The 27,404-nt window shown below is 50.0% G+C and overlaps 1 protein-coding gene and 1 long non-coding RNA gene across 14 annotated transcripts in view; one reads left to right on the top strand and one right to left on the bottom strand.

The window, feature by feature from the left end:
• Nucleotides 1-686: 686 nt before the first annotated feature.
• On the bottom strand, nucleotides 687-26,080 carry Rbpms2 (RNA binding protein, mRNA processing factor 2). 10 transcript variants are annotated; one of them, XR_013438493.1, is made up of 10 exons: nucleotides 25,104-25,520; nucleotides 15,037-15,155; nucleotides 9,923-10,000; nucleotides 9,309-9,347; nucleotides 8,438-8,500; nucleotides 7,970-8,120; nucleotides 7,319-7,470; nucleotides 4,448-4,568; nucleotides 2,058-2,127; nucleotides 687-1,799 (listed from the first exon to the last, which is right to left on the bottom strand). XR_013438493.1 is itself a non-coding variant. In XM_078048907.1 (8 exons), exons 1-7 carry the CDS (start codon nucleotides 25,176-25,178, stop codon nucleotides 2,065-2,067), a joined length of 507 nt encoding a protein of 168 aa, XP_077905033.1. In that variant the 5' UTR covers nucleotides 25,179-25,521; the 3' UTR covers nucleotides 687-1,799; nucleotides 2,058-2,064. The 10 variants fall into 10 exon arrangements, 2 of the variants coding, with proteins under 2 accessions (XP_077905033.1, XP_005316746.1); XR_013438497.1 differs by lacking the exons at nucleotides 15,037-15,155; nucleotides 25,104-25,520 and adding an exon at nucleotides 26,062-26,080; XR_013438498.1 differs by lacking the exon at nucleotides 15,037-15,155 and having other exon boundaries at nucleotides 7,319-7,356; nucleotides 25,104-25,522.
• LOC120886319 (uncharacterized) overlaps nucleotides 24,830-27,404 on the top strand; it is an 18,348-nt gene continuing 15,773 nt past the window's right edge. Inside the window, exon 1 of one of the 4 annotated variants that reach the window (XR_013438503.1) lies at nucleotides 24,830-25,169. This is a non-coding gene — a long non-coding RNA (uncharacterized LOC120886319). Of the gene's footprint in view, nucleotides 25,170-25,581; nucleotides 25,917-27,404 lie in introns of those variants that run through there. The other 3 variants (XR_013438500.1, XR_013438502.1, XR_013438501.1) reach the window with 3 other exon arrangements.

Here is a 27,404-nt window from a genome sequence, read left to right as displayed (position 1 = left end):
TACAGTATCCTGACCCTGATCCAGGCCAACTCAGTTGGCTCTTTAGCACCGCACAACACTGGGGACCTTCACACCCATCTGTTCCCCTCCTAGCAATCAGAATTGCAGTCCACAGCCTACACGGTGGCTTAGTTTAACCTTTTCTGACAAGGCTCCTGGGCCTTCTCCTTCCCTCCAGCACAGCACAAGATGTACACAAAGGTGGGACACCTCATGGGGCAGCCTGATGCCCACACCTCAGTCCTTTTCTACTGGAGGGCTTGAAAGACCGCAAGCCATGAAGGGTGAAGCCAAACAGACACAGGGATGCTGAGAAAACAAAGGTCCCTTCTCAGATCCTGACCAAATATCAGGGTGTCTATTCTGGGTGCAGGGAAGCCTGTCCCTACCCTCAGAACCAAGAATAAGGAACTGAATTCATTAAAAACAAGGTGGGCTGTCAGACACAGCTCCCAGCTGTGTAGCCCCTGGCAAGCTGCTTCCCCTCCAGGACTTTGTTTCATGAGTTCTCCAAGGGGAGGGGGAGAAAGGCAACAGGAGCTCCACTGCCCTCCCACCATGACAGTCACTAGGCCAGAGCTCCAGGCAGGCGCACTCCGCTCCTTCCCCTTAACTCAGCACCTCTCTGGTCACACCCTCACCCTGCAGTCTCATGGAAGGTGGAAGAAAAGGCCAGAGAGCAGTCATTTTGGATTTTTTTATTTTACATTTCATATATTATCCAGTTTCACATTCTCACAGGATCAACAATTACAACAGCCACCTAGTCTCCCACATCTGAAATGGCAAGACAGTCACAGCTGTGACTAAAGGTAAAGCATTGATATGCTCACAAAACAAAATAAAATTGCACAATTTTTTTCTTTATTTTTCTTAAACCAACGCCTGACACAAAGGCTCGCTGTTGAAGAATGGAAACCCGTTTCTTCTTCGTGCCTCAAACTAAACATTAAACTTATCTGACAAGGCGAACAAGGTCTCTTTAATAATTAATGGTACACACATGAAAATCCTTTATGATGCATAAATATTTTGTTACACAGGGTACAAAAATACTTCTCACGTTTTGGTTGACTTTAAGGTTTGGAAAGAACAAGGAGCAGTGGTGGGGGCAGGGTGCCATGTGGAGAGGTCAGCAAGATGGGCAGAGGAGAGGGCTTTCTTATAATTATTGGCCCATCTGAGAAGGAAGCAGAGGACTGATTTGAAATGACAAGGCAAATGTTGTGTGGTGGTTCTGAGCCTGGAGGTGTGTGTGGTGCACGGGTCCTTGGGGGAGAAGTGGCCACAGGGCTCAGGCCTCTCTGAAGCACAGTGGGTGTAGGGGCGGGGTGTGGAGAGAGGGACCAGGCACCATAAGCTAGGACCTGTTGCTATGGAGACAGTGTGAGAACAAACTGTACACTCACATATACACAAGTTTAAGTGTCTTAATTCATGCCAGAAAACATGCAAAATTAAATGCCTCATTTTCTTGAGGGGGAGCTTAAAAAGCATGTTTGAGTGGGAGGTCAGGTCAGGTCTTGCTGGGTCACAGTGAGGCCTCCTAGCTGGGTCTGGGTGTCCCAGCAAGAAGGCCCTCAAATCCTCCAGGGAGGCCTTGGAGAAGGGTTTGGGGTAGAACAAGCCTGAGGAAGAGGGAAAGGAACAGGAAGCAGTTCACTGAGTCAGGCTTAAGATTCACAGTCTCCGGAGAAGCAGCAGCTCTGCACAGGCCGCTCGCAGGGGGCGGTGGAAGCTCAGGGCCCTATTCTGGCCCCACCACATAAGTCCCAGAACCAACTTCCTGGCGACCAGACCTGGAGGGGAGAGGGGTGGCCATAAGAAGAGGTAAGGGAGTAGAGCTGGCCCAGGCCTCCCTTTGCGGAGGCCGCACACGGAGATGGCAGGCTCACAGGGGTGGGAGAAGGGAAAACCAGCCACATGCCCCAGTGATCAGGCTCCAAGTACCACCTCGAAGTAGCAAGCTCTGGAGACTTGGGCAGAGAGAGGACCACAGCCCTGCAGGAAGCCAGAGTCTACATTTTCTGTCCCAGGCTTCTGGGGCCAACACTTACTGAAGAATCAACAGAACTGGCGATACTTCCATCCTTGCTGGGTGCCGTCAGAGGAGGGATACCAGCGCACCTGCAAGAGAACCCATCATCAGGAGCCCACCGTGCAGTCCTTTCCCTCAGCAGGGAACTTGATGAGCTCAGCCTTCGGTGTCCCTGCTGCAGTCCTAGTTGTGCCACTGACTGGCTGGCAAAGGCTGGGCCAGTTACTTACCTTAAATATGAGTTTCTTCATCCAGAAACGGGAAGACTGCCTGCCCCACCTCCTTTGCAGAATTGAGGCTCCTTGAGAGCAGATCATGCAGATGCCTTTAGACTTCACTAAGCCTGAGCCATGTGCCAGGTTAGGCCTGCCAGAGGGACATCTCGGCAGTCAGCAATCTGCCCCCCCTGCTTACTAGGAGAGCAAGACATTCCTAACATTAGTAGAAAAACAAACCTAGTAAATTTCTGTTGTGTTTCTTTGGGTCTCAGTATCCTCATCCAGTCATAGAACAGAAATGGATATGACAATCAGGTAAGACAGGACATAGGTACATTATAAAACCAGGATCATTCCAGGTGCGGTGGCCTGTAATCCCAGAGGCTCGGGAGGCTGAGGCAGGAGGATTGTGAGTTCCAAGCCAGCCTCAGCAACAGCGAGGCACTAAGCAACTCAGTGAGACCTTACCTCTAAATAAAATACAAAACAGGGCTGGGGATGTGGCTCAATGGTCGAGTGCCCCTGAGTTCACTCCCTAGTACCCACCCACCCCCCCCAAAAAACAGGGTCACACCAGGAGTGGTGCACTCCTGCAATCCCAGAGACTGGTGAGGCTGAGGCAGAAGGATCACAAGTTCGGGTCAAGGCTAGCATCAGCAACTCAGTAAGACCCTGACTAAAAATAAAAAATAAAAAGGTCTGGGGATGAAGCTCAGTGGGAAAGCCCCTCTGAGTTCAATCTCTAGTACTCAAAACAAAACAAGACAAACAAAACAGGGTCATCTAAGAGATAAAACTCCTGTCCTTATACAATTCTTCAAAGCATCTACAGGGATGGCAGCCTCAAAGTATCCTACCAGTGCCCAGCAGCCACCTAAACTCTAGCACTTGCCAGAAGGCCCCACAGAGCAATGGTTCCAAAGCTGGATTCCCAGAGTCTGATCAAGAAAATTACATGCAAGGCTAGGCACTTGCCTTGTTGAGTGTGTTCGATCTCTAGCACCACTGAGAGAGAGAGAGAGAACCCTGTCCCCATGGGCCAGTCATCTGGAAGGAGGGCTACACTGTCTGCGAGGCCAAGGCTGCAGGGAAGGCACCTGCCTGTTACACATGGCAGAGCATGTCTGCTCTAGCCTGCCATGGCTGTCTGGGAGAGGGAAGGGGCACCACACGAATGTCGTATAGGGATGAGAACTCAGAAGGGGAGCCCAGGGTCCCCTTAAAAAAGGAAGGAATGACACACGAAAGTAAGGGACCACAGAGAATGAGATTGAAGCCAAGTACATAGTCAGACACCCTGAAGCAGAGCAGGTGGTACCAGTTACCCACTTAGCAGCCACAATTCCTGCCTCTTGGGTAGACAGAGTATGTCCAAGGATGCCAGGCCCTCTGGGGGCGGAGGGGAGGTTTCCTAAGAATTTGCTCTGTGCAAATTCTTTTTTTTTTTTTTTTAAGAGAGAAAGAATTTTTTAATATTTAGTTTTTAGTTTTCGGCGGACACAACATCTTTGTTTGTATGTGGTGCTGAGGATCCAACCAGGGCTGCACACATGCCAGGCAAGCACGCTACCGCTTGAGCCACATCCCCAGCCCCTGTGCAAATTCTTGATGTTATTTTGTGCAATGCAGATTTCTGGCCACACACCCACCCTGGACTGCTGTAGGAAGTGAGTGTCTGGCCACCCAATCAACACTAGGATTCCCCTGGGCTCTAAAGGATGTGGCACTGCTGTCACCAGAATACAATGGCCCTGGGTCACAGGAACTACCTTAATAGAGCCTGTAGCCCACAGAAAAGGCCTCTCCTTGCCTTGGAGCTGCCTGTCCCACCTCAGAAGCCATGGTATTTCCTATCCTGCCTCCTAAGTGTTGGGAAGCAGATCCTTCCCTTCTAGGCTGACAGCTGTGTGGAAAGCTTCTCTTGCCCCCAACAGCATGTCCCTTCCTAGATGTGGCCCAGGGGATGTTCTCTCAGCTGGCCATGTGGCTGGACACTACAAATCATTCCACATAAGAATGACACATGAGAAACTGGCAGTGGTGCCACCAGAGAAGCCTTGGCTCAGTCCAGCTCAGGAAACCCATCAGTGTGGCCCTGCCCAGATCCCTTACCCATCTGGGTGCCCTGCAGGGCCAAATGAGGGGAGAGTGAGGGATGAGACTAGAAGGGACTAGGAAGCCTCTAGCTTACCTTTTTTTACATTGGAGAATCTGAGCAGCTGCTAGATCCTGTCTTATACTTCCTCCACAAGGTACTGTGACCCCTGCATCTCAAGCAGCAACTTTCCCTCCAACTTGGGTGAGTCAGGTGACTAATTGGAGGAAAAGAAGAAAGCTCCCATTGTGGGCTCAGGACAGACGTGTCACTGAAGTGGATGGAATGCACTTAGAGGGGCTGCTTCCCTTGGGGGCCTGGTTTAGGCCAGTGGCTCTCCAGAAGCAGCATGACCCTTCCTAGATTTCTTCCTTCTGCCTGAGACCCTCAGGCCTGGGGGCAGGACCAATATTAGGGACCCAACTAGAGTCAAGGCCTCTAGCTATCCCAATGTGCTCCTGAGAGACCATCCCACAGGGCACAATGATGAGGCTATGGATGAGCCTATGGGGGGCTGCTTCCAATAAGGAGGGAAGGACATGGCCTCAGCTCGCTCTCAGATCTTAGGACTGACTAATGGAGAAGATGACACCAAGAAGAGGGTAAAGGAATTAGAAATATGAGTAGTCAAGAAAAATGGGAACCTCTCTCATCTGAAGGTCAATTAAACAATACTTGACCCAGGTGACAGCCTACACTTGGACCCTGCAATAGGTCTGTGACAGGTGCCTAGACATGTGAGCAAAGCAAGGGCACTACAGTAGAAAACAAGTATGCAAAAAACTAACTTACTGTCCACCAGGCACCAGGTCCATTTCCACACTGCCGTGCCAGCTAGGCATCCGAAATGCAAGTCTATACTTACTTACTAGGAAAACTGTCTTAAGATTCAAACTCAGAAAAGATTAACTATGTATTGTAATTTTCATAAAAGATTCACATCTGTGAATTTACTTACACACCTATTCCCAAATCTAAGGACTAACAAACACGTTTGGTCCTAACAGACTCTTTTACTGCTGAGGAATGAATGGCTGGCTAATGACCACCTGGTTAACCTCTGGATATGAGTCTTCTTCTTCCCGAAAACTGCCACTATCCTTAGATATGGCAGATTATGGGAGGAAACTGGAAAAAAGAAAAATGGCAGGCATGCAACCCTGTGGCATGGAGCTCAGTGACAGGTAGCAGCATGCCACTCCAAGCCTCCCCTGATTCATTTGAACCCCCTTCCTGCCTGTCTGTCATGACCTAGCATCTCAGGACAGAGCAGAACCTCTCCACCTGATCCAGTCCAACCCTCTCATTTTACAGATGAAGACACAGGACCAGAGGTGAGGAGCCCAACAAGGCCAGTTCTGTGTCCCATCAGTGCCTCCTGGGGCCCCTACAGTTAAAACAGCTCAGCTCACTGGAGCACTACAGGTCTGCCCTGGGCAGACACACAGGATGGGCTTTCTTGCTCCCCACTCTATCCCTGCCACAGAAACTAGTTTGTGGCACACACTCAAACCTTCAAAGATCTTCCTCCAGGGAAAGACCTTTGCCCTCTTTCTATGCTTTAATCAATTTTTTAACGCTGTCTCTGGTAATCAGCTGGGAACAGTGGTGAGTCTATAACCACAATTCTTCTGCCCTTGGTACAATCAAAAGATGCTGTAGCCAAGGAATTCCCTGCCAGGGTAAAGTTGGCTCAGGTAGTGGTCCATGAATCTGAACTTTCTACCTTGGAACTGGTGAACCTCAATGTCATTAAGCCCCTCAAAGGGCCTAAAGAAGGATATGCATTCAGCTTTTAGCAAAGCACCTAGCTCCCCCCACCAGCATCTTCTGCTTCCAGTGAACTCTCCCTTTCTGGCTTCTCACGTCCTTTCGCCTTGTCCCCTTCCCTACTTCCCAGGTCCAAGCCACCTCCCTTTATATACTCCCTCAACAGCACAGCACACCCCACCGCCACCCTCCTGGGGCCAGCTTGCTCCTCTGAGGCTCAGCTGTTGGTCATCTGGCCGATCAGAGGCTGATCAAGACTGCTCCTTGGCCTTCCTCCTATGACTGTCTGGCAGCATCCTGTCCACACACCTGGTAGCTTCCTGTCATTGCCACTGTGCAGACCACTCTCCATACACACACACAGTGTGGTGAGACATCACTGGTAGTATATCCCAAGGCCTATACTTATGGCAAAGTCAGACCAGAGTACAAGAGATATGAAAAATTGTGTTCTAAATATGTAATAAGAATTGTGATGCATTCTGCTGTCATGTATTTAAAAAATAAAAGCAATTTAATAAAAAGTCAGACCACAGTAAACCTGGGTGGCCAGAGGCTGGGATCTGACATAGCATTTGACACAGAGCCCCCTGGGCCCAGTCCTCACCCTCTCCAACTCCCCCCAAGACATGTCTGCTCCCACTTTCCTGCTCTAAGACCAGAAATAGCCAGGTTTCATAAAAACAGGAGCAAACACTCAAGACCTCTTAGGACAACCAGGCACAGTTCTAGAACTTCATTGGTTAACATCAACCTGTCACAACAACCAAGGCAAAGTCTATTATTCTCATTTTCCAGGTGACTAAAAATTGAGGCAGAGAAATCTTTAAAAGTTTGATGAAGTTCATAAAGACAGGCAGAGGCACGTCTGGTTCCAGAGATCATGCTTGGACTGGGAATGGAATTGTGATCCTGTCACCACAGGGGAGCAGAGAGGCGATGCCACAGCCAGTCTTCTCAGCATTCCTGGCACTCTGCCTTACAGCCTCTACAGGAGCTCACCACTCAGTCTCCCTCCCCTCAGTCAGATCCCAATCCTTATAGATCCCTGAAGCCTATCCTTTCAGATCATCCTGAAGGACAACAGTTCCCCTGGAGCTCTAGGGATAGGAGTGACCCCATGGCCAGGAAGGTACAAAGTCTAAGTTGGAAGAGCCAACTCAGAGCCCTTCTACTCCTCCACCCAGAGAGGCTTACCTGAGCATGGAGGGCAGCAGCAGCAGCAGCAGTGGCAGCTGGGTAGGTGAACGCAGCATGTGAGATGGCTGGGGTCAGCTCTGTGGTGTACAGAGGATAAGGGGCCCAGGCCTCTGGGGACGCAGGGATCAGAGCAGCCCCCATCAGGTCATCTATAACAGGAGACAACAGCCTCCATTGTCAGAACACTGGTCTTTCTTCCTACCACCCCCTTCCAAACAGAGAAGGGGACCCAGCACTATGATTGAGCCATAACCCCCTCCCCCAGCCTCTACTGGAGACCAAGACCAGGCAAAGAAGCCACATGAATTTGGCCTGGCATGATGGGCACCCTGATTGCATCAATAAGTTCTCAAACAGGCCTCAATCCATCTCAAATAAGAAAAATCAGAAGTGGCTTCAAGAACTGGCTTCAAGAAGCTGAAAACCCCAACAGCTCAGGCACAGTCCCTCTGAGAGTCAACCAAGGCCACAGGGAAGGAAGTCTCAAAGGTAGCTCTGGATGCAAGAAGCCCCCTGAAGAGGGGAAGACAGACAGGACTGATTCCCTCAACAAGAATCTGAGCGTTTGCTCTGCATGCAACTCCAGTAGAGCCTGCCAGCTCTGACCAGGCAAAGGGGCAAAAGAAGGCAGCTCAGAGTACCACTCACAGGGATCCCGGGCAATGAAATGTGCTCCTAGGGCAGGGTGAACACTGGTGGGATTTGGTGTTGCCATTAACTTGCTCTTGGCCATCTTGGTGTTGGCTTTGGCAAACTCTAGCCTCAGGGTTTGTGGGTTCTCAGGATCAAAGCGAATACCCTACACAGGAAGGAAAGGAAGAGAAAGACTTACTCTGTAGGATCCACACTGTCAACCGCAGTGGATATAGAGGGCCCCGGAACCAAGCTCGCCTACAAGACTCATGCACATGGGGCCATGGTAGAAGAATGTGGCTTAGACCTGTGAGTAATGATATTTATCACAAACAGGGAACCAAGGACTCTGCCCTGAGATGAGTGGGAAATGAAGTTCACCTATGGACTTTTTTCTTGGGCGTGAAATGGGGGAAGATTTGCAAAAGACAGAACAGGGGCAGTCACTGCCTACCAGAGAAGGCCTACTTTCCACCTACTCACGTTCAATGCATTCTTGGCGGCTTCTGCTCCTGCCCGGCTGTCAAAGATGACAAAACCAACAGGCTAGTAGGAAAAAAGAGAAAACATCCTCACATCTCTCCCAGTATGCCATTTGCCCCATCTAAAACAACCAAACAAAGATTACTGAGCTGGGGGTGGAACTCAGTAGTAGAGCTCTATAGTATATACTAGGACCTTGGGTTCAATCCTCAGCACCACAAACTAAAAAAGGATCATCACCGAACTAGAGACAGTATTTATTCTGCTGATAAGAGAACAGAGAAGAAAAAAACTCCTTGCCCACACCTCCACTAAGGTACAGCTGGAAGATCCACATGCACCCAAAGTGGAGTCTCCCTCCATTGTACCACACCATAGGAAATAATGCCAACCAAGCTTTATTTCACTGCATTAAAAAAACCACCCTTTTGGAGGCTGGGGTTTTGGCTCAGTGGTAGCGTGCTCGCCTAGTATGCATGAGGCACTGGGTTTGATCTTCAGCACCACATAAAAATAAAGATATTAAAGTCCACCAACAACTTAAAATCACTCTTTTGTAAAAGCCTGTTTAAATGCATAAAGATAGTAGGTCAGAGCTCAGCTACCTTCTCTACTATCCTCAGCCATGGGCCCAGACAGTGGTTCCCAAATCCCCAGAGTCAATCACAGAAGGCCAGGAGCTTACTGGACCCCAACAGCTGGTGAAGTGGGGAGGGACCTGTGGAGGCCATCCTTTTGTCAGCTGAAGACAGATATGGATGGCAGAGTGCGTTTCACTGTCATGTTAGGAGAAAGGAACCACACCTCAGTTATAAACTCAGCAGTCAGTATGGGCTGGGAGGAAAAAAAACCTGGGGGTGGGGGAAATTACCTGTCTCGAGGTGAGCTTGATCAGGGACCCTTCATATCCCTGTAGAGAGAGGTGGCCATTACTGGGGAAGGTAAGAAGCCTCTATTATGCTAACCCAGCACTGCCCCCTCAGCCCCACCTTTCCCCAGTGACCCCTGAATCATTCTCACCCTTCTCCCCCCACAAAGCCAACCCACTCTAACCTCCACCACTGTGGAGTTCCAACCGCCCTTGTGTTCTGAATCACATGGTCTAGCACATGGGGTGGCATCATGCGGTGGCATTCATCACTTCATGCGTAAACTGTTGTGCGCTCCACTAACTTGTAATTCGAAAGCACAGATCTTACCTTTTAAGCTCTCTCATCTGCAAATGGAAAAGCCTACACCAAATCTTAAGATTCCTTATATAGCAAAACTACTAAGATCCTTTATATCTCCATTTTACAGATGAGGAAACAGAGGCTCCAAAGAGCTAACCAAGTGAAAGAAGTACACTAGCAGAACCAGACAGAACCAGGTCTGTGACCACAGCTGCTGATCCAACTGTCGCACACAACTCAATTTAGAGATTCATTCCTGTTACTTCTCCCTGGTCCAGGGCTCTATCTTGGGGGTGGCTGGGTCCTGACTCACCTTGAACGGCCGGAAGAGCAGGTAGAGTTCTCTGGGTTTAATGTCCATGGGGAGGCCACTGACAAACAATGTCCGAACCTAAGGACAGAGACCACAGTGGTCAGGGCCAGATTGGACAGGAAGGACAGGAATGGGGGCTGTTTTTTCAGGTAGGAAACTAGAGTCCTTCTAGAGCTTAAGGAAGAATTCAGTATTTCCTGGGCCTCCTTTGGACACAGAGGCATATTTACATTTAGTCTCACAGCTTTAAAATTTTCAAAGCCCTTTCTATGCACCTTTCTTCTTTAGATTTATCCTGTAGGTGTCATTCAGCAAGCACTTGATGAACACCTCTGCGCACAGACTGTGGCCAAAAGAGGCAAGGAGAACGTGCTCTGTTGACAAAGCGTACACGCTCTTTGCAGATAAAGGTCCCACTCCTCTAAGAATCTGAAGAAAGCTATATTGCCTCATCCCCCAAAAAAGCACACAGAAAAAAATACGTATATATTTTTCCTAAAGATACCGTGGTTGAGAGATTCTGTTTGGTCTGAGGAGAGGCAAAGAGGTACATGGAACTAAGTCCTATGCCACACTATGCCCTGGAGCTGCTGTGCAGAGTGGACCTAATCAGTCCTCTCCTCCTTCCTGTCCTCACCAGGAGGGTGCATTAGGGTGGGTCAAGGACCCAGAGCCAGGGCTGGGGATGTGGCTCAAGCGGTAGCGTGCTCGCCTGGCATGCGTGCGGCCCGGGTTTGATCCTCAGCACCACATACAAATAAAGATGTTGTGTCTGCCGAAAACTAAACAAAAACAAAAAAAGGACCCAGAGCCAGAGCAGCCCCACAGAAGCCTCTGCCTCAGTTCTCCCCAGAGGCCACCTATTTTGCTCAGACTAATTTTAAACCCTCCCTCAAATGGTTCCTTTCTGGCCAGACCTCCCCAGAGGCCCCTTAAATAGCAAGTTCTCAGCACAAAGTTTCCTGCTTAGGGTCAGGGAGCGGGTGTGTAACAGGGACTCTTTTCCTTATTTCCAGCTCAGAGTCTTGTTTCTAGTCTTCCCTCAGGGTCACCAGGCCCTTTCCCACTGGTTTCCATCTTTTAGGTTGTAAAATACTCCCAAAGGCTACACTCTAGCCCCTAATCTGTCCTTGCCATCTCTCAGGAAAAGAGGCACCTATGGATTAGGTGATGTGTCCCTATTTGCCAGGTCACAGACCCTTTGCAATCTGACTTGAATATACTCCTTGGTTCTTTCTAATTCTAGCAATCCCAGCCAATGACACTGCCCTCCTATCTCCCTTGTCCAGACAGTGAAACAGGGCCCAGCAAAGCTCAGTAACTTGTCCAGGGCATGCAGCTTGGTTCACCAAGGAGCAGAGGTAGGCGAGACCCAGGTTGTAAAAGACCCTGACTGCTGTCTGACACCACCCACCTGGGCAACCTAATTCAGCCCCACAGCTGAATAAAGAATTGTCACACATGTATTCAGTAGCCAGTCCCTTCTCCTGGCACTTGTTTCAGATGACTGTAAGGCTAGAGTGATGAAGGTAGAAAAAGTCAGAAACTGGCAAACCAGCGATGGGGTAAGCATGAGCTCAACAATCTCAGCCACACGTGGACAGGACAAGTCTCTACTGCACACCCACCTTCCTGCTTCCGACCCCATCTGACCCCAAACCCTTCCCAAGGACCCTGACAAACATCTGCAGTGTTCCATCTCATGGCAGTTGCTTGTGCTGTTGTCCTCTGGCCCATCCTTTCCTCACTCTTTAGCTAAAGAGCACTAATGCTTCAGGTCCTGATTTCCTGGCTCCCCTTTCCATCCCGAGTCCTGCAGCGGTCCTTGGCACCCTTGCCTTATGTTACCCCCAGCCTAAGCGGACCCTCTCATTCTGATTGCATCAAGTCTGAGAGACAGGAGCTAAGTAAGACACAAGACTTTTCAATCTTCCAAAGTGCCTCGAGTCAGGCCTTGACGTTTGAGACCTCCCTCCCCATCTCTACACACTAAGTCCTTCCAAAGAAAAAATGGCCAGAGACCAGATGTGGCTGAGGACTACAGAATGGCACTGTAAATGAGAAAGAACAGGCTTTCCTTAGACCAGAGTCTGCATCTCAGCTTTATGCTTGGTCTGGAGAAGTTTCTTATCTTTCTGAATATATTCTTTATCTGTCACCACCACCACCACCATCCATCTCCAAGAGAAAGCTCACCTTACTCCATGCCTGGTACACATGCAGGGATCAACCAAATGCTGTTTCACTTAGGGCTCCTGTCATCACTGCCCTATAGGCCCTCACCTATCGGGTATCATTTTTTTCCATGGTTGTCTAGTAAGGCTGGATCAGGCCCAGGTCAGTCTATAGTTGGGAATGTGGGTACGACAACCTTAGGTGGTCGCTGGATTCTTATTTTTCCTCTTCCCTGGGGGGTAGAGAGCAATGTTTGAGGTCAAAGGTATCATAGAGAGTATTCAGTTTAACCCCATCATTTTACAAATGAGGGGAAACTGAGGCTAGGGACAGTGACAGCATAAATGATGGCACAGTCAGGATCCTTTGAGACATGCAGTCACGTCTTCAAGGCCTGACCAAGTAGTCTTCATGTCTCAAGTCACTACTGGAGCCCACTCCTCCCATGGCACTTTCTGGTGCCAGCCTCAGGACCTGGATTCAGGAGGGAAGCTGCATGCAGACTGGAATCAGACCTCTATAGCTACTGATGCCATGATGGAAAGATCAACCAACAAACCCAAAGAACTCAGGTGTCCTGCTGATTCCACAGGATGATGACAATAATTCAACACACGGCTGGGGGTTAAGTCAGTGGTAGAGCACTGGCCTACCACACATGAGGCCCTGGTTTAGATCCTCACTGTCACCAAAACAAACAAACAAACAAACTTGTTTCTTGGGCCCTTCTCCTTGCACAGACTAGCTCCTTCTTCTTCTTTTTTTTTTTTGAGAGAGAGAAAGAGAGAGAATTTTTTAATATTTATTTTTAGGTTTTGGCGGACACAACATCTTTGTATGTGGTGCTGAGGATCCAACCCAGGCCGCACGCATGGCAGGCGAGCGCGCTACCACTTGAGCCACATCCCCAACCCCAGACTAGCCCCTTCTGCAGAAGCCTCCACACAATCCAAGGGATTGTCTCCTTTACATTCTAAAAGGTGAAGAGCAACCACGGATCTTTAAGAATGGTCCCCTAAGAATAGACACCTTTAGGTGGCACATGCCTATAATCCCAGCAGCTCGGTAGGCTGAGGTAGGAAAATGGCAAGTTCAAAGCCAGTTTCACAACTTAGTGAGACTCTGTCTCAAAATAAAAAATATAAAAAAGAGCTGGAACTGGGGCTCAGTGATTAAGCGTCACTGGGATCAATCCCTAGTACCAAAAAAAAAAAAAAAAAAAAAAGAATGGTCACCTTCAGAGCAAGAAAGAGCAGACCGTGCTTGCTAGGCCTACAATCCTGTCCTTTATCAGAGGTGAAGGGAAGTGTATAGTCAGTGGAGTGGATACTGGGAAGTAGATACAGAATCTTGAGAACTCACTAAAAGATGATACATGCTGAGGAAGAACACTTCTGGTAGAACCTACTGGAAGCACCAAACTTTAACATGAACAGGGAAACTTACTAGGGTTGTACCCCATACAGGACATCACAGACATAGATAGCTGTGTACCCCCCCCCCCCATAATAGCTGGGAACAGACCAGCCTTGCTGCAGGTCCCAGCCAGTTCCTGGCCTGTTGAGTAGAAAAGACCAGCTTTTGTCACAACTATGTCCCTGCTCCCAGGCCATGGGGTTCCCAAGGCTTCTCTCCTCTCACTCAAGCCCTGTTGCCTGTTTTTCCTCTAAAGAGTTTGGGAGTCAGGTGGTGGGAGATGTCCAGCACCTGCCTGTTAAGTCTACACCACTGGCTACCACTTGTTAGCAGACTTACTACAGTCATCCAGGTCTTTCCTGTCCCTCAGAGTAAAAGGTCTAAGGGCTACTTTCCTCCAGCTAGTGCTGGACCAACAACCCCCTGACCTCTTCTCACATCCTCTGGGAGGCACCTCATTCTCATTCCCAGTGCTAGGGTCTCCAGGAGCGAAGAAGGGCAGCACCTGAGTGGCAGAGGTAGTATCAGCTCCCGATCTTCAACTCTGTTCTTGAACCCTTCTCAGTAAGAACAAGCCTGTTTACTTACTAATATTTTGATGCTGGGGATTGAACCCAGGGACTCATGCATGCTTGCTACATACCCAGCCCAAAAAACAGGCTTAAAAGGAGCTTCTTCACCACACTGTCTAATTCCATTACAGCCTTACAAGCTACCCAGCCTTTTCCTTCAGGGAGGTGTTGGTTGCAGGCCACCCTCCGGGTTTCCCTTCTTCCTCCATAGCCTCTGCAGCCTGGAGGCAAGGGATGACTTTCTAGAGAGAAAAGTGGTCGGAAGAAAGGGGCTCAGACAACCCATCCATGTGCCAGTGAAGGTCTTCCTTCAGAAAAACTGACACTTGTTTAAAGACCTTCAGAAAAGATTAAATTAAAACAAGCTTCCAGGAACAAAGTGCTAGTGATCCCCAAGGAACCAGCCCACAAACCAAATCCAGGTTTGTGTGGAACAGGCTTCCAGGCAGAAACCTCTCTACGTCCTGGATACCTCTAGGGCAGATCTCTCATTCTGCCCACCTGAGGAGTAGCTGTTCAAGTCTCCCTCCTCACAGGGGCACACAGAGCCCAGTAGGAATAGAGGAAGGGCTGGCAGGGAGTTGGAGCGGTGGATGAAATACCTAGACGAAAGCAGCTAAGCAAAGCCCAAAGGAAGGACCAGGATGCAGGGTTAGCTGCAGGCCACTAGGCCCAGTGAAAAGGACACACACTTGGTCAGAGATGTGGCAGAGGCCCCTCTGGTCACAAGACCTGTGTCCTCTTCTACAAGGGAGGAACAGACCAAATGCAGAAGGCACCAACTTTCCCCAACCTTTCACACCAAAAGACATCCTTCATACTGAGCATTAAACACTCAGCTTCTCAGTTACTGTGGCTAAGAGGATGGGCTCCATAAATGCCAGTTTTTATTAGTGATGGAAAGGGTAAACACTGCTTTCAAAGACACCCATAGTCATTAAGTCCTCTTACCATTTAACTGTGAAGGACAACTACAGTCTTCTTCAAATCCCCGTCTTAGAATCACCAAGACTGGACTCTGGACTCAAGGGACCATCATGGAGAAGACAGTCCTTTCTCCAACAAGGATCCTGAAGCAGGAGAACACCGAGGCCAATCCCCACTCACAAAAATCCCATCAACCCCCAGGGAACAGTCTCCCCTCAAGGCCAACTCCAGCCTCTCATAAATCCCTACCCCATGAGAGCTGAACTTGGGGAGAGAACCCTACCAGAAAAATTGTTTCTGGGCAATTAAAACATCATACAGCGGTGTGCAATGGCGCATACTTCTATAATCCCAGGGCTCATAAGGCTGAGGCAGGAGGATGAGTTCAAAGCCAGTCTCAGCAAAACCAAGGCGCTAGAGCTGGGGTTGTGGCTCAGCAGCAGAGCCCTCACCTTGCATGTGTGAGGCCCTGGGTTCCATCCTCAGCACCACATAAAAATAAATAAATAAAATAAAGGTATTATGTCCAACTAAAAAATAAATACTTAAAAAAAAAAAAAAAAAGCGAGGTGCTAAGCAACTCAGTGAGACCCTGTCTCTAAATAAAATACAAAATAGGGCTGGGAATGTGGCTCAGTGGTCAAGTGCCTAAGTTCAATCCCCAGTACCCCTGTTCCCCCAAAAATCATCATACAAAGGAGATAAAAATGATTTCTGAATACTGATTTCTGGTACTGATCCTTTAGGATATCTGAAAGTTAGAATTTTATTTGGAAAAGAAAAACTGCCTCCACAGTCCACTTCATCAACGGTTAGAGTAGCAGGCTTGCTCCAGGCCCCTCCTCCTCGATGCTGGGAGTGAGCTTTCCTAGTGTCAGCTGGATGGAAAACACTACTTAAGAGGGTGGGGAGAGGAGGGAAATCCAAACAGGGAAAAACAAGCCTCTTATAAGCCCTTCCCACATCCTTCCCCTGCTCCCAGTCCTCAGCAGCAACCCAAATACAGAATATTTGAGCTGAAGAAACCTTATTTTTAGATGGAAACCAGGGCCCAGAGGTCCAGTGAGCTGTTCATGGTCACTGTGCTTACCAGAAGCAGCCCCAGGGTCCTCAAGTGCCTGGCTACTGAGTCAGTGCTCTTTTGTAAGCCTTGATTGCTTGCCAGCAGCTTAGACCCCAGCGGAATAACTCTGAGGCACACCAGGAACAGGTATCTTCATAGCAAATTGCAAAAAGATGGGGTGGCAGGGGTGATGATGCTGTGGTTAGTCCTAAACAAAGCTGATTCAGTTATAAAAAGGTCAAAGGAAAGACTCAAGACTGCCAACTCCAATGCTGAGTGTGAGCAGCCTCGCGCCCCCTGGGGGGAGGGAGACAGACACTCTACCAGCCTAGACCACAGGTATTTATGAGCTGCAGCCTACGTTATATAGGAAGCTTATGGTTTTCCTGATATAAAGATACTGAATGTTCTTTTTAATTAGTTAATTTCTGTTCTTCTTCTGTAGTGCTGGGAATCAAACCCAGGGCTCTACTACTGAGCTATACACCCCTAGCTCCAGCCCAGACATCCTTTTAAGATAGGTAGCAATCATCCTCATGCCCAGATCTGATCTGGCTCCTCCAGGGAAGAGAGATCCATTGATGTGCTAAGATATCAGAATTTTAAGGGAAAAAGGAGAAAGTGATGAGGTCTTAGGACAAGACTCGGACAGTGTCCTCATCTGCTTAGAGCCCCAGTGCTTTCTTCTGCCCACAAGAAGGCAAAGGATATGGTGAAGAAGGAGACAGAGAACAAAACTGGGAGGGAATAAGAAGACAGAAGCCAGGGCCTGGACCCCTACGCCAGCTTGGGCCTGAAGTATGTATGTGGGTCACTGCTGGCCCAATGCCAAGGTTGCCAGGCAGAAATCTCAGGGTAATCACATACTGGGTGTGACCTCGGTGGGGGGGGGTTGTTTTTATTTTTGGGGGTGGGGGTATGTGCCTGGGTCCCACGCTTAGGCCTGGCATAGCAGGTTGCTCTCTCCCAGGGGGAAAGCCAGCCCTCTGAGTGGGGCCACTTGACGCGAGGTGGATGGAATGTGGCGACATGGCCAGCAGACCCAGGACTTATAAGGTGCTGAACAAGGGCACAGGGAAAGACGGCAAGCAGCATATGAACCTAGACACACACTCCCCCAATGCCCTTGTGTCTAGGCTCATATGCACCCTTGCTTCCAGATCTTTTCCAGGCAGCCTCCACCTGGATGACACCTTGCCCCAGAGCTTACCATCAGCATCACAACCCAATCTGGTGTGAAATTCCCAGGCTCAAGGTCAGTTCTAGTGTTCTGCCTGCTCTACCGATTCCAGCCCCAGAGCACATGCCACCAGAGCTTGGCTTCAAGGCCAATCTGGGCCACACTTTATAGTTTCATTCTTTCACCTGAATCATTGGCATGTAAGCATGATGGTCTCTTTGATGTAACAGGTAAAACAGGTATGTGGCCCATTTTACAGGCAGAAAAAACAGCTCAGGGATTAAATGCCTGGCCAGTTGGTGATAGAGCTAGAGGTCAAGTCCAGTTTGCTTGGAAAGTTTAAGGCTCTTTGCTTATAGCCTACAACATATCCTAGAGTTCTTACAGGATGTGTAGGGTTGAAGGGAGCAGAGATTGGGGTAACCAAACTGGGGTGATGAATTCTCTAAGAGGAGGGACAGACTGGTCACATATAAAGTACTAAGTAAACCATGTGCAGTAGCACACTCCTATATTCCCAGTGACTCAGAAAGCTGAGTCAGGAGGATCCAACTTTGAGTCCAGTATCAGCAACTTAGCAAGACCTTGACTCAAAAATAAAAAGGGCTCAGTGGTGAAGTGCCCCTAGATTCAGTGCCGCAAATCAATCAACCAACCAACTAATACTAAGTAAGGGAGCCTCAGACCTCATTATCTAAGCTGCTCCTTGCCCCAGAAACAATAGGCTTCATAGTAGACACACACTAGGTCAAAGCCCACCAGGTGCACTGACCTACACCTCATTTAGAGATCTACAGCAAAGACACAGCAAGAACTAAGCTGTGCAGATTTCATACCACAAGAGGCTGCTCAGAGGTGGTACTAGGCCGGCTTTAAGTGTATCTCCAGTCAGAGCAGGAGGCCAGGACTTAGAAGCAAGACTTGCTGGACCCCCAGCAGGAGACCTCCCAGATCCATTTACCTCCCCATCCCTCTGGGCAGTGAGGTCTGCCAACACAGATCTATTATCACCTGCCTGAGTGCCTGGTGAGAGTCATACTTGCCACCACTGCCACACACCACTGCACAGAAGGGACTACATACAGGCTTACTGTGGTCCAAAATTAATACCACCAGCTCTTAAACCATAAGATGCCACGCCAGCGTGAGCACCAGCACCAGCACCACCACCCGTGCCCCATCACTTGACTAAATCTGACAAGAGTGATGATCCCCAACATGGTGCTCCTGTTGAGAGAAGGCTTCTGCTCAGGGACCAAAGTTGCTTCTGGACCTTTCTGATCAGAAGGTCCCCTAGCAAACACATCAGAGATCCCTCCATTCCAAGCTGTGCCATAACTACACATCTAAACCAGAACAATCTAGGCAGAAGGTGGAGGGTACATAGAATCTTCATAGCAATAAAAGTTCTCAAAAATAGTCTCAGGTTGCTGGGTGGGATGGGAGACCAAGGCAGAAGGATGTCAGGTTCATGGCCAGCCTGGCCAACTGACTCAAAACAAAGAACAAAAAAGGTCTGGAGATAAAGCTCAGTGGTAGCATGCCCCTGGGTTATCTCCAGAACCAAATACATATATACTCAGTCTCGGGGTCTTTCCAGTATCCTCTCCTGACTCCTCTTCTCCCCCGACTCCCAAATTAAAGCAAGGTCCATATGGGGGAAGGTTAACCAACCACAAAGAAGGGTTAAATGCTCCAGATACTGCTACCATGGCCTGGTCCAGGTCAAGCCCTGCTCCTTCTCCCTGGGGGACTAAGGCAGCCTCGACAGCTTGCAACAGTCAAGTGCCTCTACGCAGCTGACCGTGAGTGGCTAGCCCTGGCAGGTGGGCCTAGGCAAATGTTCCCATCCCCCAGGCCCTGCTGCAGTCCAGGACTCTGGCACCAATGGACCCACAGTGGATTCTTCTGCCTCAGAAAAGGCTGAGTCTCAACACATCTCAGAGGTGACATTTCTTCCAACCAAGGAAGAAGCAGAAAACAAGGAGGCTGTGCAGATCCCTGGAAGGCAATGGGAAGGGTTCTGGCATACAAAGCCTGAAGGGCTGTCCAGGTCCCACCCACCTTATGGCAGCATGGTTTCTGAAGTGTAAGTGTCAGGCTTTGCCCCACTGTTTGTCTCATAGCTTTGCCATGGTTAGGAGACAGTCAAGTGGCTGCTGCCCATAACCAATGGCAGAGTAGAGGCAAGTAGCAACCAAGCAGTGCCAGTCCCAGGACTATGAACTGAGTGACCAGAGGTGGGTAGCCTTGGACCAGCAGCTCAGCCCTCAGGGCAGGCAGGAGGAACTCATTTACCTCTCAGGACTGTCTAAGGCCCAATTGGATAAATGGTTTGAGAGCAAAGGGAAGATTCAGCATCTCAGTCCATGTTCTGCCCCTACTTGTGGGTTTCACCAGCACCACCCTCGAGAGGGAGGCAAAGAAAGCCACCATGTCCAAAAGTTGAAATGGGATTTAGAAGCTGGTTCTCTTGCTGGGTAAGGTAGTGCACGTGTGTAATCCCAGCAACTCAGGAGGCTGAGGCAGGAGGATTGCAAGTTCAAGGCCAGCCTCAATGACCTAATGAGACCCTGTCTCAAAATAAAACATAAAATGAGCTGGGGATGTAGCTCAGTGGTAAAGCACCCCTGCGTTCAACCCCCAGGACAAAAAAAAAAAAAAACTAGCCAGGCTGCCCACATATGGGAAAGGAGGAGACAATGATCCAACCGTATGGCCTCCAGAATGACAATCACTTGAAAGTGAGTAACATTTCTTTAGAAGCCTAAAGCATCCTGTGGCAGTGAGGTGTGAAAGCAGTCAGTCTCAGGTACAGAGAAGGAGGGGTAGGCCATCTGTAGAGAATTTAAAATAAAATTGACTTGGTCTGTTTTTATTATCCTATGGGACGGTGGTTCTAAAGAATATCTGTGATAGAACGCTCCTCCTGGCAGGGGTGAACAGTTCTCATCACCCAGTCCTAGGGACACCACAGCCCAAAGGAAATAGCCTAAAATCAGTTTCTGGTCTTCTACTTGGGACTCAAGAAGTACCCAGAGGTCAGCCCTTAAAAATTTGGGTTGCAGACACCTCTCTGCCACCTTAAATCTCAGCAAAATCTAGTATGTGGTTAAGAGGTAATTTTGAACTCAAATCCCAACCTCCCCACTTCATAGCTCCATGAAACTTTTAACCTCTCTTGACATGTTTATATGAGATGATAGTAATGTAAGCACTCAGCCAGGCACAGTCCCATACTTTTCAATCCTAGCTACTCAGGAGGCTAAGGCAGGGGGGTCACAAGTTTGAGTCCAGGCTCTGCAACTTAGTGAGACAGGTCTTAAAATTTAAAATAAAATGGGATGGTGATATATAGCTCAGTGGTAGAGTACCCCTGGGTTCAATCTCCAGTACCACACATGTTAGTACTTCACAGTGCTGTTGTGAAGGTTCAGTAAGATAAAATAATAAAGAGTTTAGCACCATGTCTGCAGCAAACACTACATACAGGCTTACTATTATTAGTACATCCTCTCCGTTAGGTTATTTGAGCAGAGGGGAGGCACCTACAACACCCTCCAGAGAGGAAGGGAACTTGCCTTCCTACCTGAATCCTCCTGGATCCACCTGCCTGAGTCCTGTTTCTAGTTAGGGTAAGTGCTCAGGTAATCATAGAAGTCTCCCTTTCTTCATACTCAAAAAAGACTGCAGACAAAGCACAAAGATGTTCCAGGTTCTTTCAAATGCTTTCAACGTCAGAAAAGAAAAGGTACCCAAGTCACACACACTGGACCCTGGACTTCCTTCACACTCCTCTAGACAAACTCAGACCTTTTCCACCCCCACAGGTCTAACAACCTCCTACTCACCCATACCTCACTGACTTCTAACCTCTCAGCATTGCCAGGAACCTGGCTGTCTCCTGACATCCCTCTGAGGACATATGATGAACCCTAGGTAACAGTTACAGAAGGAACAGTCTTGATCCAGTTACACTAGGGTAAGAAGGTAGCAAACTTAAGTCAAATTATACACCCTTTAGCTGCCATTAACCCCTGCCTTTCTATAAACAGCTTACCATTAGGCTATTTTTTTTTGTAGTTGTAGATGGACAGAATGCCTTTTATTTTTTTATTTTTATGTGGTGCTGAGGATCGAACCCAGTGCCTCACACATGCTAGGCAAGCCTTCTGCCACTGAGCTACGACCCAGCCCCCAACTTTTTAATTCACCTCTTAGAAACTTATTTCCCCTCAACCCAAGAATCCAAATACCCACTACCCAGGGATGCCCCACCCCAACTAAAAATTGCCATAGGGGCTAGGGATATAGCTCAGTGGTAGAGCACATTTGTAAGGCCGAGTTGAATCCCTAGCACCAAAAAAAGGTGGCGGGGGAAGTAACCAATCCAAACTCACCAAGTTAAATGCAATAAATATAATAAATATATATTATAGCTTTTTTGGTGTATCAATCATACCTCAATAAAGGCTTGTTTTTCATGGCACTGGGTATAGAACCCAAGCCCTCACATGCCAAGTACTTTACCACTTATCTACATCCCCAGTCCTGGTAGTTTTTTTGTATTGTGGTACTGGGTATGAACCTGGTGCTTGCACATGCTAGGCACACACTCAGCCACTGAGCTACACCCTCAGCCCTCAATAGCATTGTTTTTAAAAATTATTATAACTTATTACTTTGTATTGTAAAAGATCTCCATTTACTCCTCTCCAGAGACACAGTAACTACCTAGCTATCCATGGAAAAATCACTTGGGACAGGACAGGCTTGGATATGGGATTCAGCAGCAGGGACATAAAGCCTGCCTCAAGCAGGATTCAGGTTCTGTGTCCAGCAAGACCCACCTGAGGGATGGTATAGGCTCAGATTGAAAAGGAAACTCATGGGGCTGGGGTTGTGGCTCAGTGGTGGAGTGCTTATCTAGCATGTGTGAGGTCCTGGGTTCTATCCTCAGCACCACACATAAACATATAAAGTAAAAGTCCATCTACAACTAAAAATATATTTAAAAAGAAAAAGAAAAGGAAACTCATCTCCTCTCTTTAGTTCCCTGTTGTCCTCTTTAGCGTTCAAAGGGTATCAAAGCTTTTAACACATAACACATCTCCTTCCCAAGTGTAAATAAAATGTTTTTCTTCCTAACCCCACATGGTATCAGGCTCTTCATAATATGGACCACATTATTGCTGCAACACCGCAAATTCCTGGTAGTTACCTACAAAAGTCATGAGGTTCTACTATGCACTTACCCTACCTTTATACATGCCAGGCCCTCCTCTTAGAATGCCCTTTGCACCCCACTATGGCAGAAACAATCTACTCACCCCTAACTCAGAGAGGGCTGATCTCTAACCTCTCAGTGGTACCATGTTACCATGTGCTGACATTCCTTTATTCTAACATACCATCATTTCCTCCTGGCAGGTTCTCCTCACCTCCTAGCTTGCAACCTTTCACCTATATTCCAAACCCACAGTCCAGAAAAAGAACCTAATGCATGTGATACAGATGAAGACTACAGGTAAGATGGGCAAGGAGGAAAAGCCAAAGCCATAAAAAGCACTTTAAGACAAACAGCCTCAGAACCATGGAAACACACCCTTTCTCCAGTGACCCAGCACCTTTAGGAATTAAAGTCTTATGGTGGACAGTATTAGGATTCTTTGGTTTTCTATGCTTGCTCTAGCTAATCTCTAATAGTTGACTGGAAAGAGTCGGCTTAGGTCAGCTACAGCAGTTATCATCATTGCTAACAACATCTTCTGGATGATGGATCTTAGGGATTGCAGAACTGACTGCTAGGCAGTATCTAAGCTAAAGGAAAGAGATCAGTTCCAAGCCCAAGCGCACAAAAAAGATGGAGCCCCCAGCAAAGCTCTTGGCCCACTGTTTAGAAGCTGATGAGTGGAGCAGACTGACTCTTGTTCTTACCAGACCTGAATACACACTGGGCTTCCAAGAGGAAGGCTAACAGAGGAGGAGGTGGTTTCCAGGAGAGCTAATGGAGGCCCTTAGATTTAGACCTCAGCTAAATACATCAAGTCCATGTTCCTTAGCAAGTATCCTCTTACTGAATCTACCTTAGCACCCAAACAGGAATGTAGGGACCCCACTTTTTAAGGAGCCTGCCTTCTCTCCCAGAAAGGCAATTAGGAGAAAAAAAAAAAGTGAAATCTCAAATGCTTTTTTCAAGATTTACACTGTTTATTCTTCCCACCCAGAGCAGTGGGTCTGAGGATTGGGTGGTTAGCCTAGCCCAACTTTCAAGCAGTGTGAAATCCCTTAAGTCAACACTTTAGAGCAGTAATGGGGTTCAGGGTTCCTGCTCAGCTTCACAGTAGATACTGCCCTCCCAATTCTAGCCTGCAAGGGTATAAAGGCAAGCAAACACACCAGCAACCCTGTCACTCTTCCCCTAATCTCAGGGAAGGTTCTGAACAACCACATACCATGATGGTGCCCAAAGTGAAGGGTCTGTGGGCATCAAGGTCAAAGGATGACAAAGCCCAATGGAGTCAAAACAACCCACCATCCAAGAGCCATTACTGAACAGCCATCAGGCCTTCCCTCTTCACATTCTTAGTAAAGAGTTGTATATTCTTCTCTTGCTCCTCCCAGCAAAAGGTGGAATCCAGACAGACGTTCTCAAGATGTCACGCATTGGTGGACTGAGGCTGTCAGGAGGCCTCTGAATTGCTACGACAAGGAGCTGGCAGTGCGGGAGTTTGGCCCAGCAGTGAGTCTCAGAGCTATTCTGATCAACCCCATAGTCCAATGGGAGGTGAAAGCAACCCTGAGCCACCCCGCCCCCACACTCTGCGGTTTCTCCCCCATACCAAAAGGAAGAGCGCTCAAGATGGATAACTGGCCCCTGGTTTCCTGGGCAAGAACATTCCAGGACCAGGCAGGAAGGGTCTTTCAGCCCTGGGTGACACAGCAGAGGCCCTTCGTAGGCGCTAAGAAGGCTGTCCCCTTTCCACACCAGTTCTCCTCTCTGCTGGCCACCCTCACATTTACTGAAAGCTTTAAGATTTTTATCCACCGCCTCACCCCCACACATCCACTTCACCATCCCATCAACCGACAAGCTGCTGGGGATTCCATGAAGCCATCTCATACTCCCTATTAGCACATGGCCAGTGGACAAGATGATGTCATCGCTTCTCGCAGGATCCCACCCAGGCCAGCTTTGGGGTCCTGGCTTGGCTACCAGTGCAAAATCGGAAAACCGGGAACTGAATGTATTTAGTCATCTCTTTCCCAACTCCAGTTAATTGCCGGCTCACCTATGCCAAAACCCAGGTTCAGGGGTTGTGAAGAAAGCCTGCCCGGTCCCATGACTACAACTCTAGTGAACCCAGGTGGGGGCGGCCGGCGCAGGCCTCCAAGGTCATGGGAAGGGATCAGGGTGGAAAGGGTAGGAAAGTGAGGGTGCCGCCCGCCCGCCGCTCCGCTTGTAGTTGAGACGAGGGTCCCGGCCACCTGGAAGGTGCTCCCCAGACTACGGCAGCAAGTCGGGCTGAGGGTGGGGTGCGAGGGACGTGCGGGCAGCAGGCGTGGGACCGACGCGGTGCAGCCAACCCACCGCTAGACGCACGGACGACGCGCGGCCCTCCTCGAGCCCGGGAGGGCGGGGAGACAATGCCTGCCCCGCGAGGCAGTCCAGGCCGCACGCCCCCGCCCGCAGGACACGGGCTGCTCCTCCCCGGGCGAAGGGCAGCAGCGGGAAGGCGCCAGGAGCGATGGCCCGACCGACCCCGAGCGGCGCAGAAGGCCCCGCACGTCCTCTCCCGCGCCCACCTCCGCGTGCACTTCACCCAAGTCCCGGGGCCACAGACCCACCTCCTCCTCCAGGGTTGTGCCGGAGCCCGTGCCGGTGCCGGTGCTGTGCTCGCCGTCCGGCTTCAGGTTGCTCATGGTGAAGGGGGAAGGGGTGGCGAGGGAAGGGAACGCGGAGAGCGAGCGCGGCGCCCGGCCCCGGCCGGGAGGTGGGAAGGGGCGCGGTGAGCGGTGCGCTCCGGGGGTGCGGGGCGGGGTGGCGGTGGGGGCCCGCGGGGCAGTGAGAGGGGCAGCCGCCGCGTCAGGCCGGGGTCACATCAAGTTTGGCGGGTGCGGGAGGTGGGGAGAGGGTGCGGCGGGGGAGGCACTGGGAACCAGAGCCGAGCCCGAGCGGCCGCCGCCTCCGCCTTTTCACTGCGACCGGCGAGTGCGCCCGCGGCGGCGGCGGCGGCGGCGGCGGCGGCGGGGGGCGGGCGCCGGGGGAGGGGGCGGGCGCCGGGGGGCGGGGGCCGGAACCGGCCTCAGCTGGGGCCCGGCCAGCCCCTCCCCCGCCCTCCCGCCGTCTCCGGGGGAACGCACAGCCAATCCCGGCCGCCCACTGCGGTCTCGCCCCGGTCCCGGCCGCGACGCGCCGGCCTTCGGCGCGGCCTCTCCCTTCTCCTCTTGGTCACCCTCTCCTTCTCTGCTTCCCCCATTCCCTTCTCCACGACAAGTTTTTAAACTTTGATGAACTGGCCCAGCGAACTTTCTTAAAGGAGCCGCGCGCCGCCGGAGGTGGAGCCGAGTGCCAGGCACGCCGCATCCCCGCCCTGTCGGCCCCACGCGAGGTGCGCCCTCGGCGAGGCCCCGGGATTGTGGGCTCCCCTTTAACCTAGGGTAGGAAAACGGGGTGTTCGACGCGTTGCCTTTGCCCCCAGAACTACTCGCCGGGTCGCAGTTCGAACCGTCCTTCCCACAGCTCAGAGCTGCGGGGTCCGGGTTCTGAGGATGATAGGCGGGGGAGGGGGAGAATGGCAGACACCTGGGCTTTGGTCTTCCTTGGGCGTTGTTTTGCTGAGTGACCTTGAGGAAATCACTTCCCCTCTCTGGCATCAGGCTCCTAGCCCAGAGGGTGGGACTTAGGAGGCAAACTCCTTTTCCGCTCTCAATCTCTGAATGGCGCTCAAGGCTGGAAAATACGTCTCGTGGCCCTAATGGCTATTAGCCTTAAGAGGGGATACCTCGAATGACCTAGAAGGTTCCCCACTACCAATACCCGGCTTTTGGGTCTTCTCACTCCACGCCTGAACTAAGTACCCCGTCCAAGCCGTTCCCCTCCAATTCAAAGACGAGCACGGGGGGAGGGGAGAGCAACCTGGCTGCTCGGGTGGAGTCGCGGTGACTCCCACCCGACGGGTCTCGAGCCTCTTGAATTTGAAAACCCGCGCAGACCAGGGCTGGCCCCTGCCGCCAGTTTGTTAAAACCCGCGCCCGCTTCGGGTCCCGCTGGAAGCGCCCGAATCCCGATTGTCCGGCGGAACAACCCGAGGGTTGGGCTCCTTTCCCGCGTCCCCACCCCAGAATTCCTGTTGCGTCCTGAGGGATCCAGGTCTGCAGCACCATCCGGCCTAGAGTAGCTACTGCGGAGAGGCGAAGGGACGCGGAGGGGTCAGGCGTCATCGGGTGTGATCGACGGCCCGCGCCTACTCTCTGTGCTGACTAAACTAGAACTAGCTAAGCTAGATCTTGGGTCCGGGTCTGGAAGCGACGCGCAGCGGCGGTAGACTTAAAAGGTTTGCAGGTGCAACCAGGAGGCACCCCAGACCTTGGACGAGTAACTTGGCCCCTGAGAATCTCAGTGTACCGGCTTGGTAAATAGGGGCAGCACCACCATACTGGTGTTGTGCTGTGACTCATTCTCCCAGATAATTTATAATCACCTCAACCTACCACCTCACAGGTAAGTAAATTGATCACTAAAGATGGGTGATATGTTTCCCAGTGACATTCATTTATTTGGTAAAAATTACTGAGCACCTACTTTGGGCCAGGGGACCACTTTGCTGTGGCAAAAGGCCAGAAACACCTGAGAAGAATCAGGCACTGTCAATCCGTGATGTGCTTATCACCTTTTACACAGAATTTTCGAGCCTCCGTCCAGTCTGGATTTGTCACCAGCCTTCTGCCCTAGAACAGATCTTCCCATCATTTCTCAGATGATTTTGATACAGTAATATTTAAAAGAAATTTCCCTTTCTCTCCCAATCCCCAATCCAAATCCTCCCTTTCCTGGAGATCCTGCTGTAGTCCTGCTTTTTCCAGGAGTAGGGGCCTGACCTGGTCGGTTTTCTAAGCTCCTGTAGCCCCTTTATGGTTAATTTAAAT

Source organism: Ictidomys tridecemlineatus, chromosome 5, assembly GCF_052094955.1.
Source record: "Ictidomys tridecemlineatus isolate mIctTri1 chromosome 5, mIctTri1.hap1, whole genome shotgun sequence".
Taxonomy (NCBI): domain Eukaryota; kingdom Metazoa; phylum Chordata; class Mammalia; order Rodentia; family Sciuridae; genus Ictidomys; species Ictidomys tridecemlineatus.
The sequence above is the reverse complement of the archived record's forward strand: the minus strand, read 5'-3'. Positions and strand labels throughout refer to the sequence as shown.

Coding starts and splice junctions, on each gene's coding strand:
- Rbpms2 (XM_005316689.4), bottom strand. CDS start 25,178: ATGAGCAACCTGAAGCCGGACGGCGAGCACAGCACCGGCACCGGCACG. Junction 8,121..8,437: donor CCGCCAAGAATGCATTGAAC/GTGAGTAGGTGG, acceptor CTTCCTGTGTAG/GGTATTCGCTTTGATCCTGA. Junction 2,128..7,318: donor CTGCTGCCCTCCATGCTCAG/GTAAGCCTCTCT, acceptor GTTCTCTTGCAG/GTGCGCTGGTATCCCTCCTC.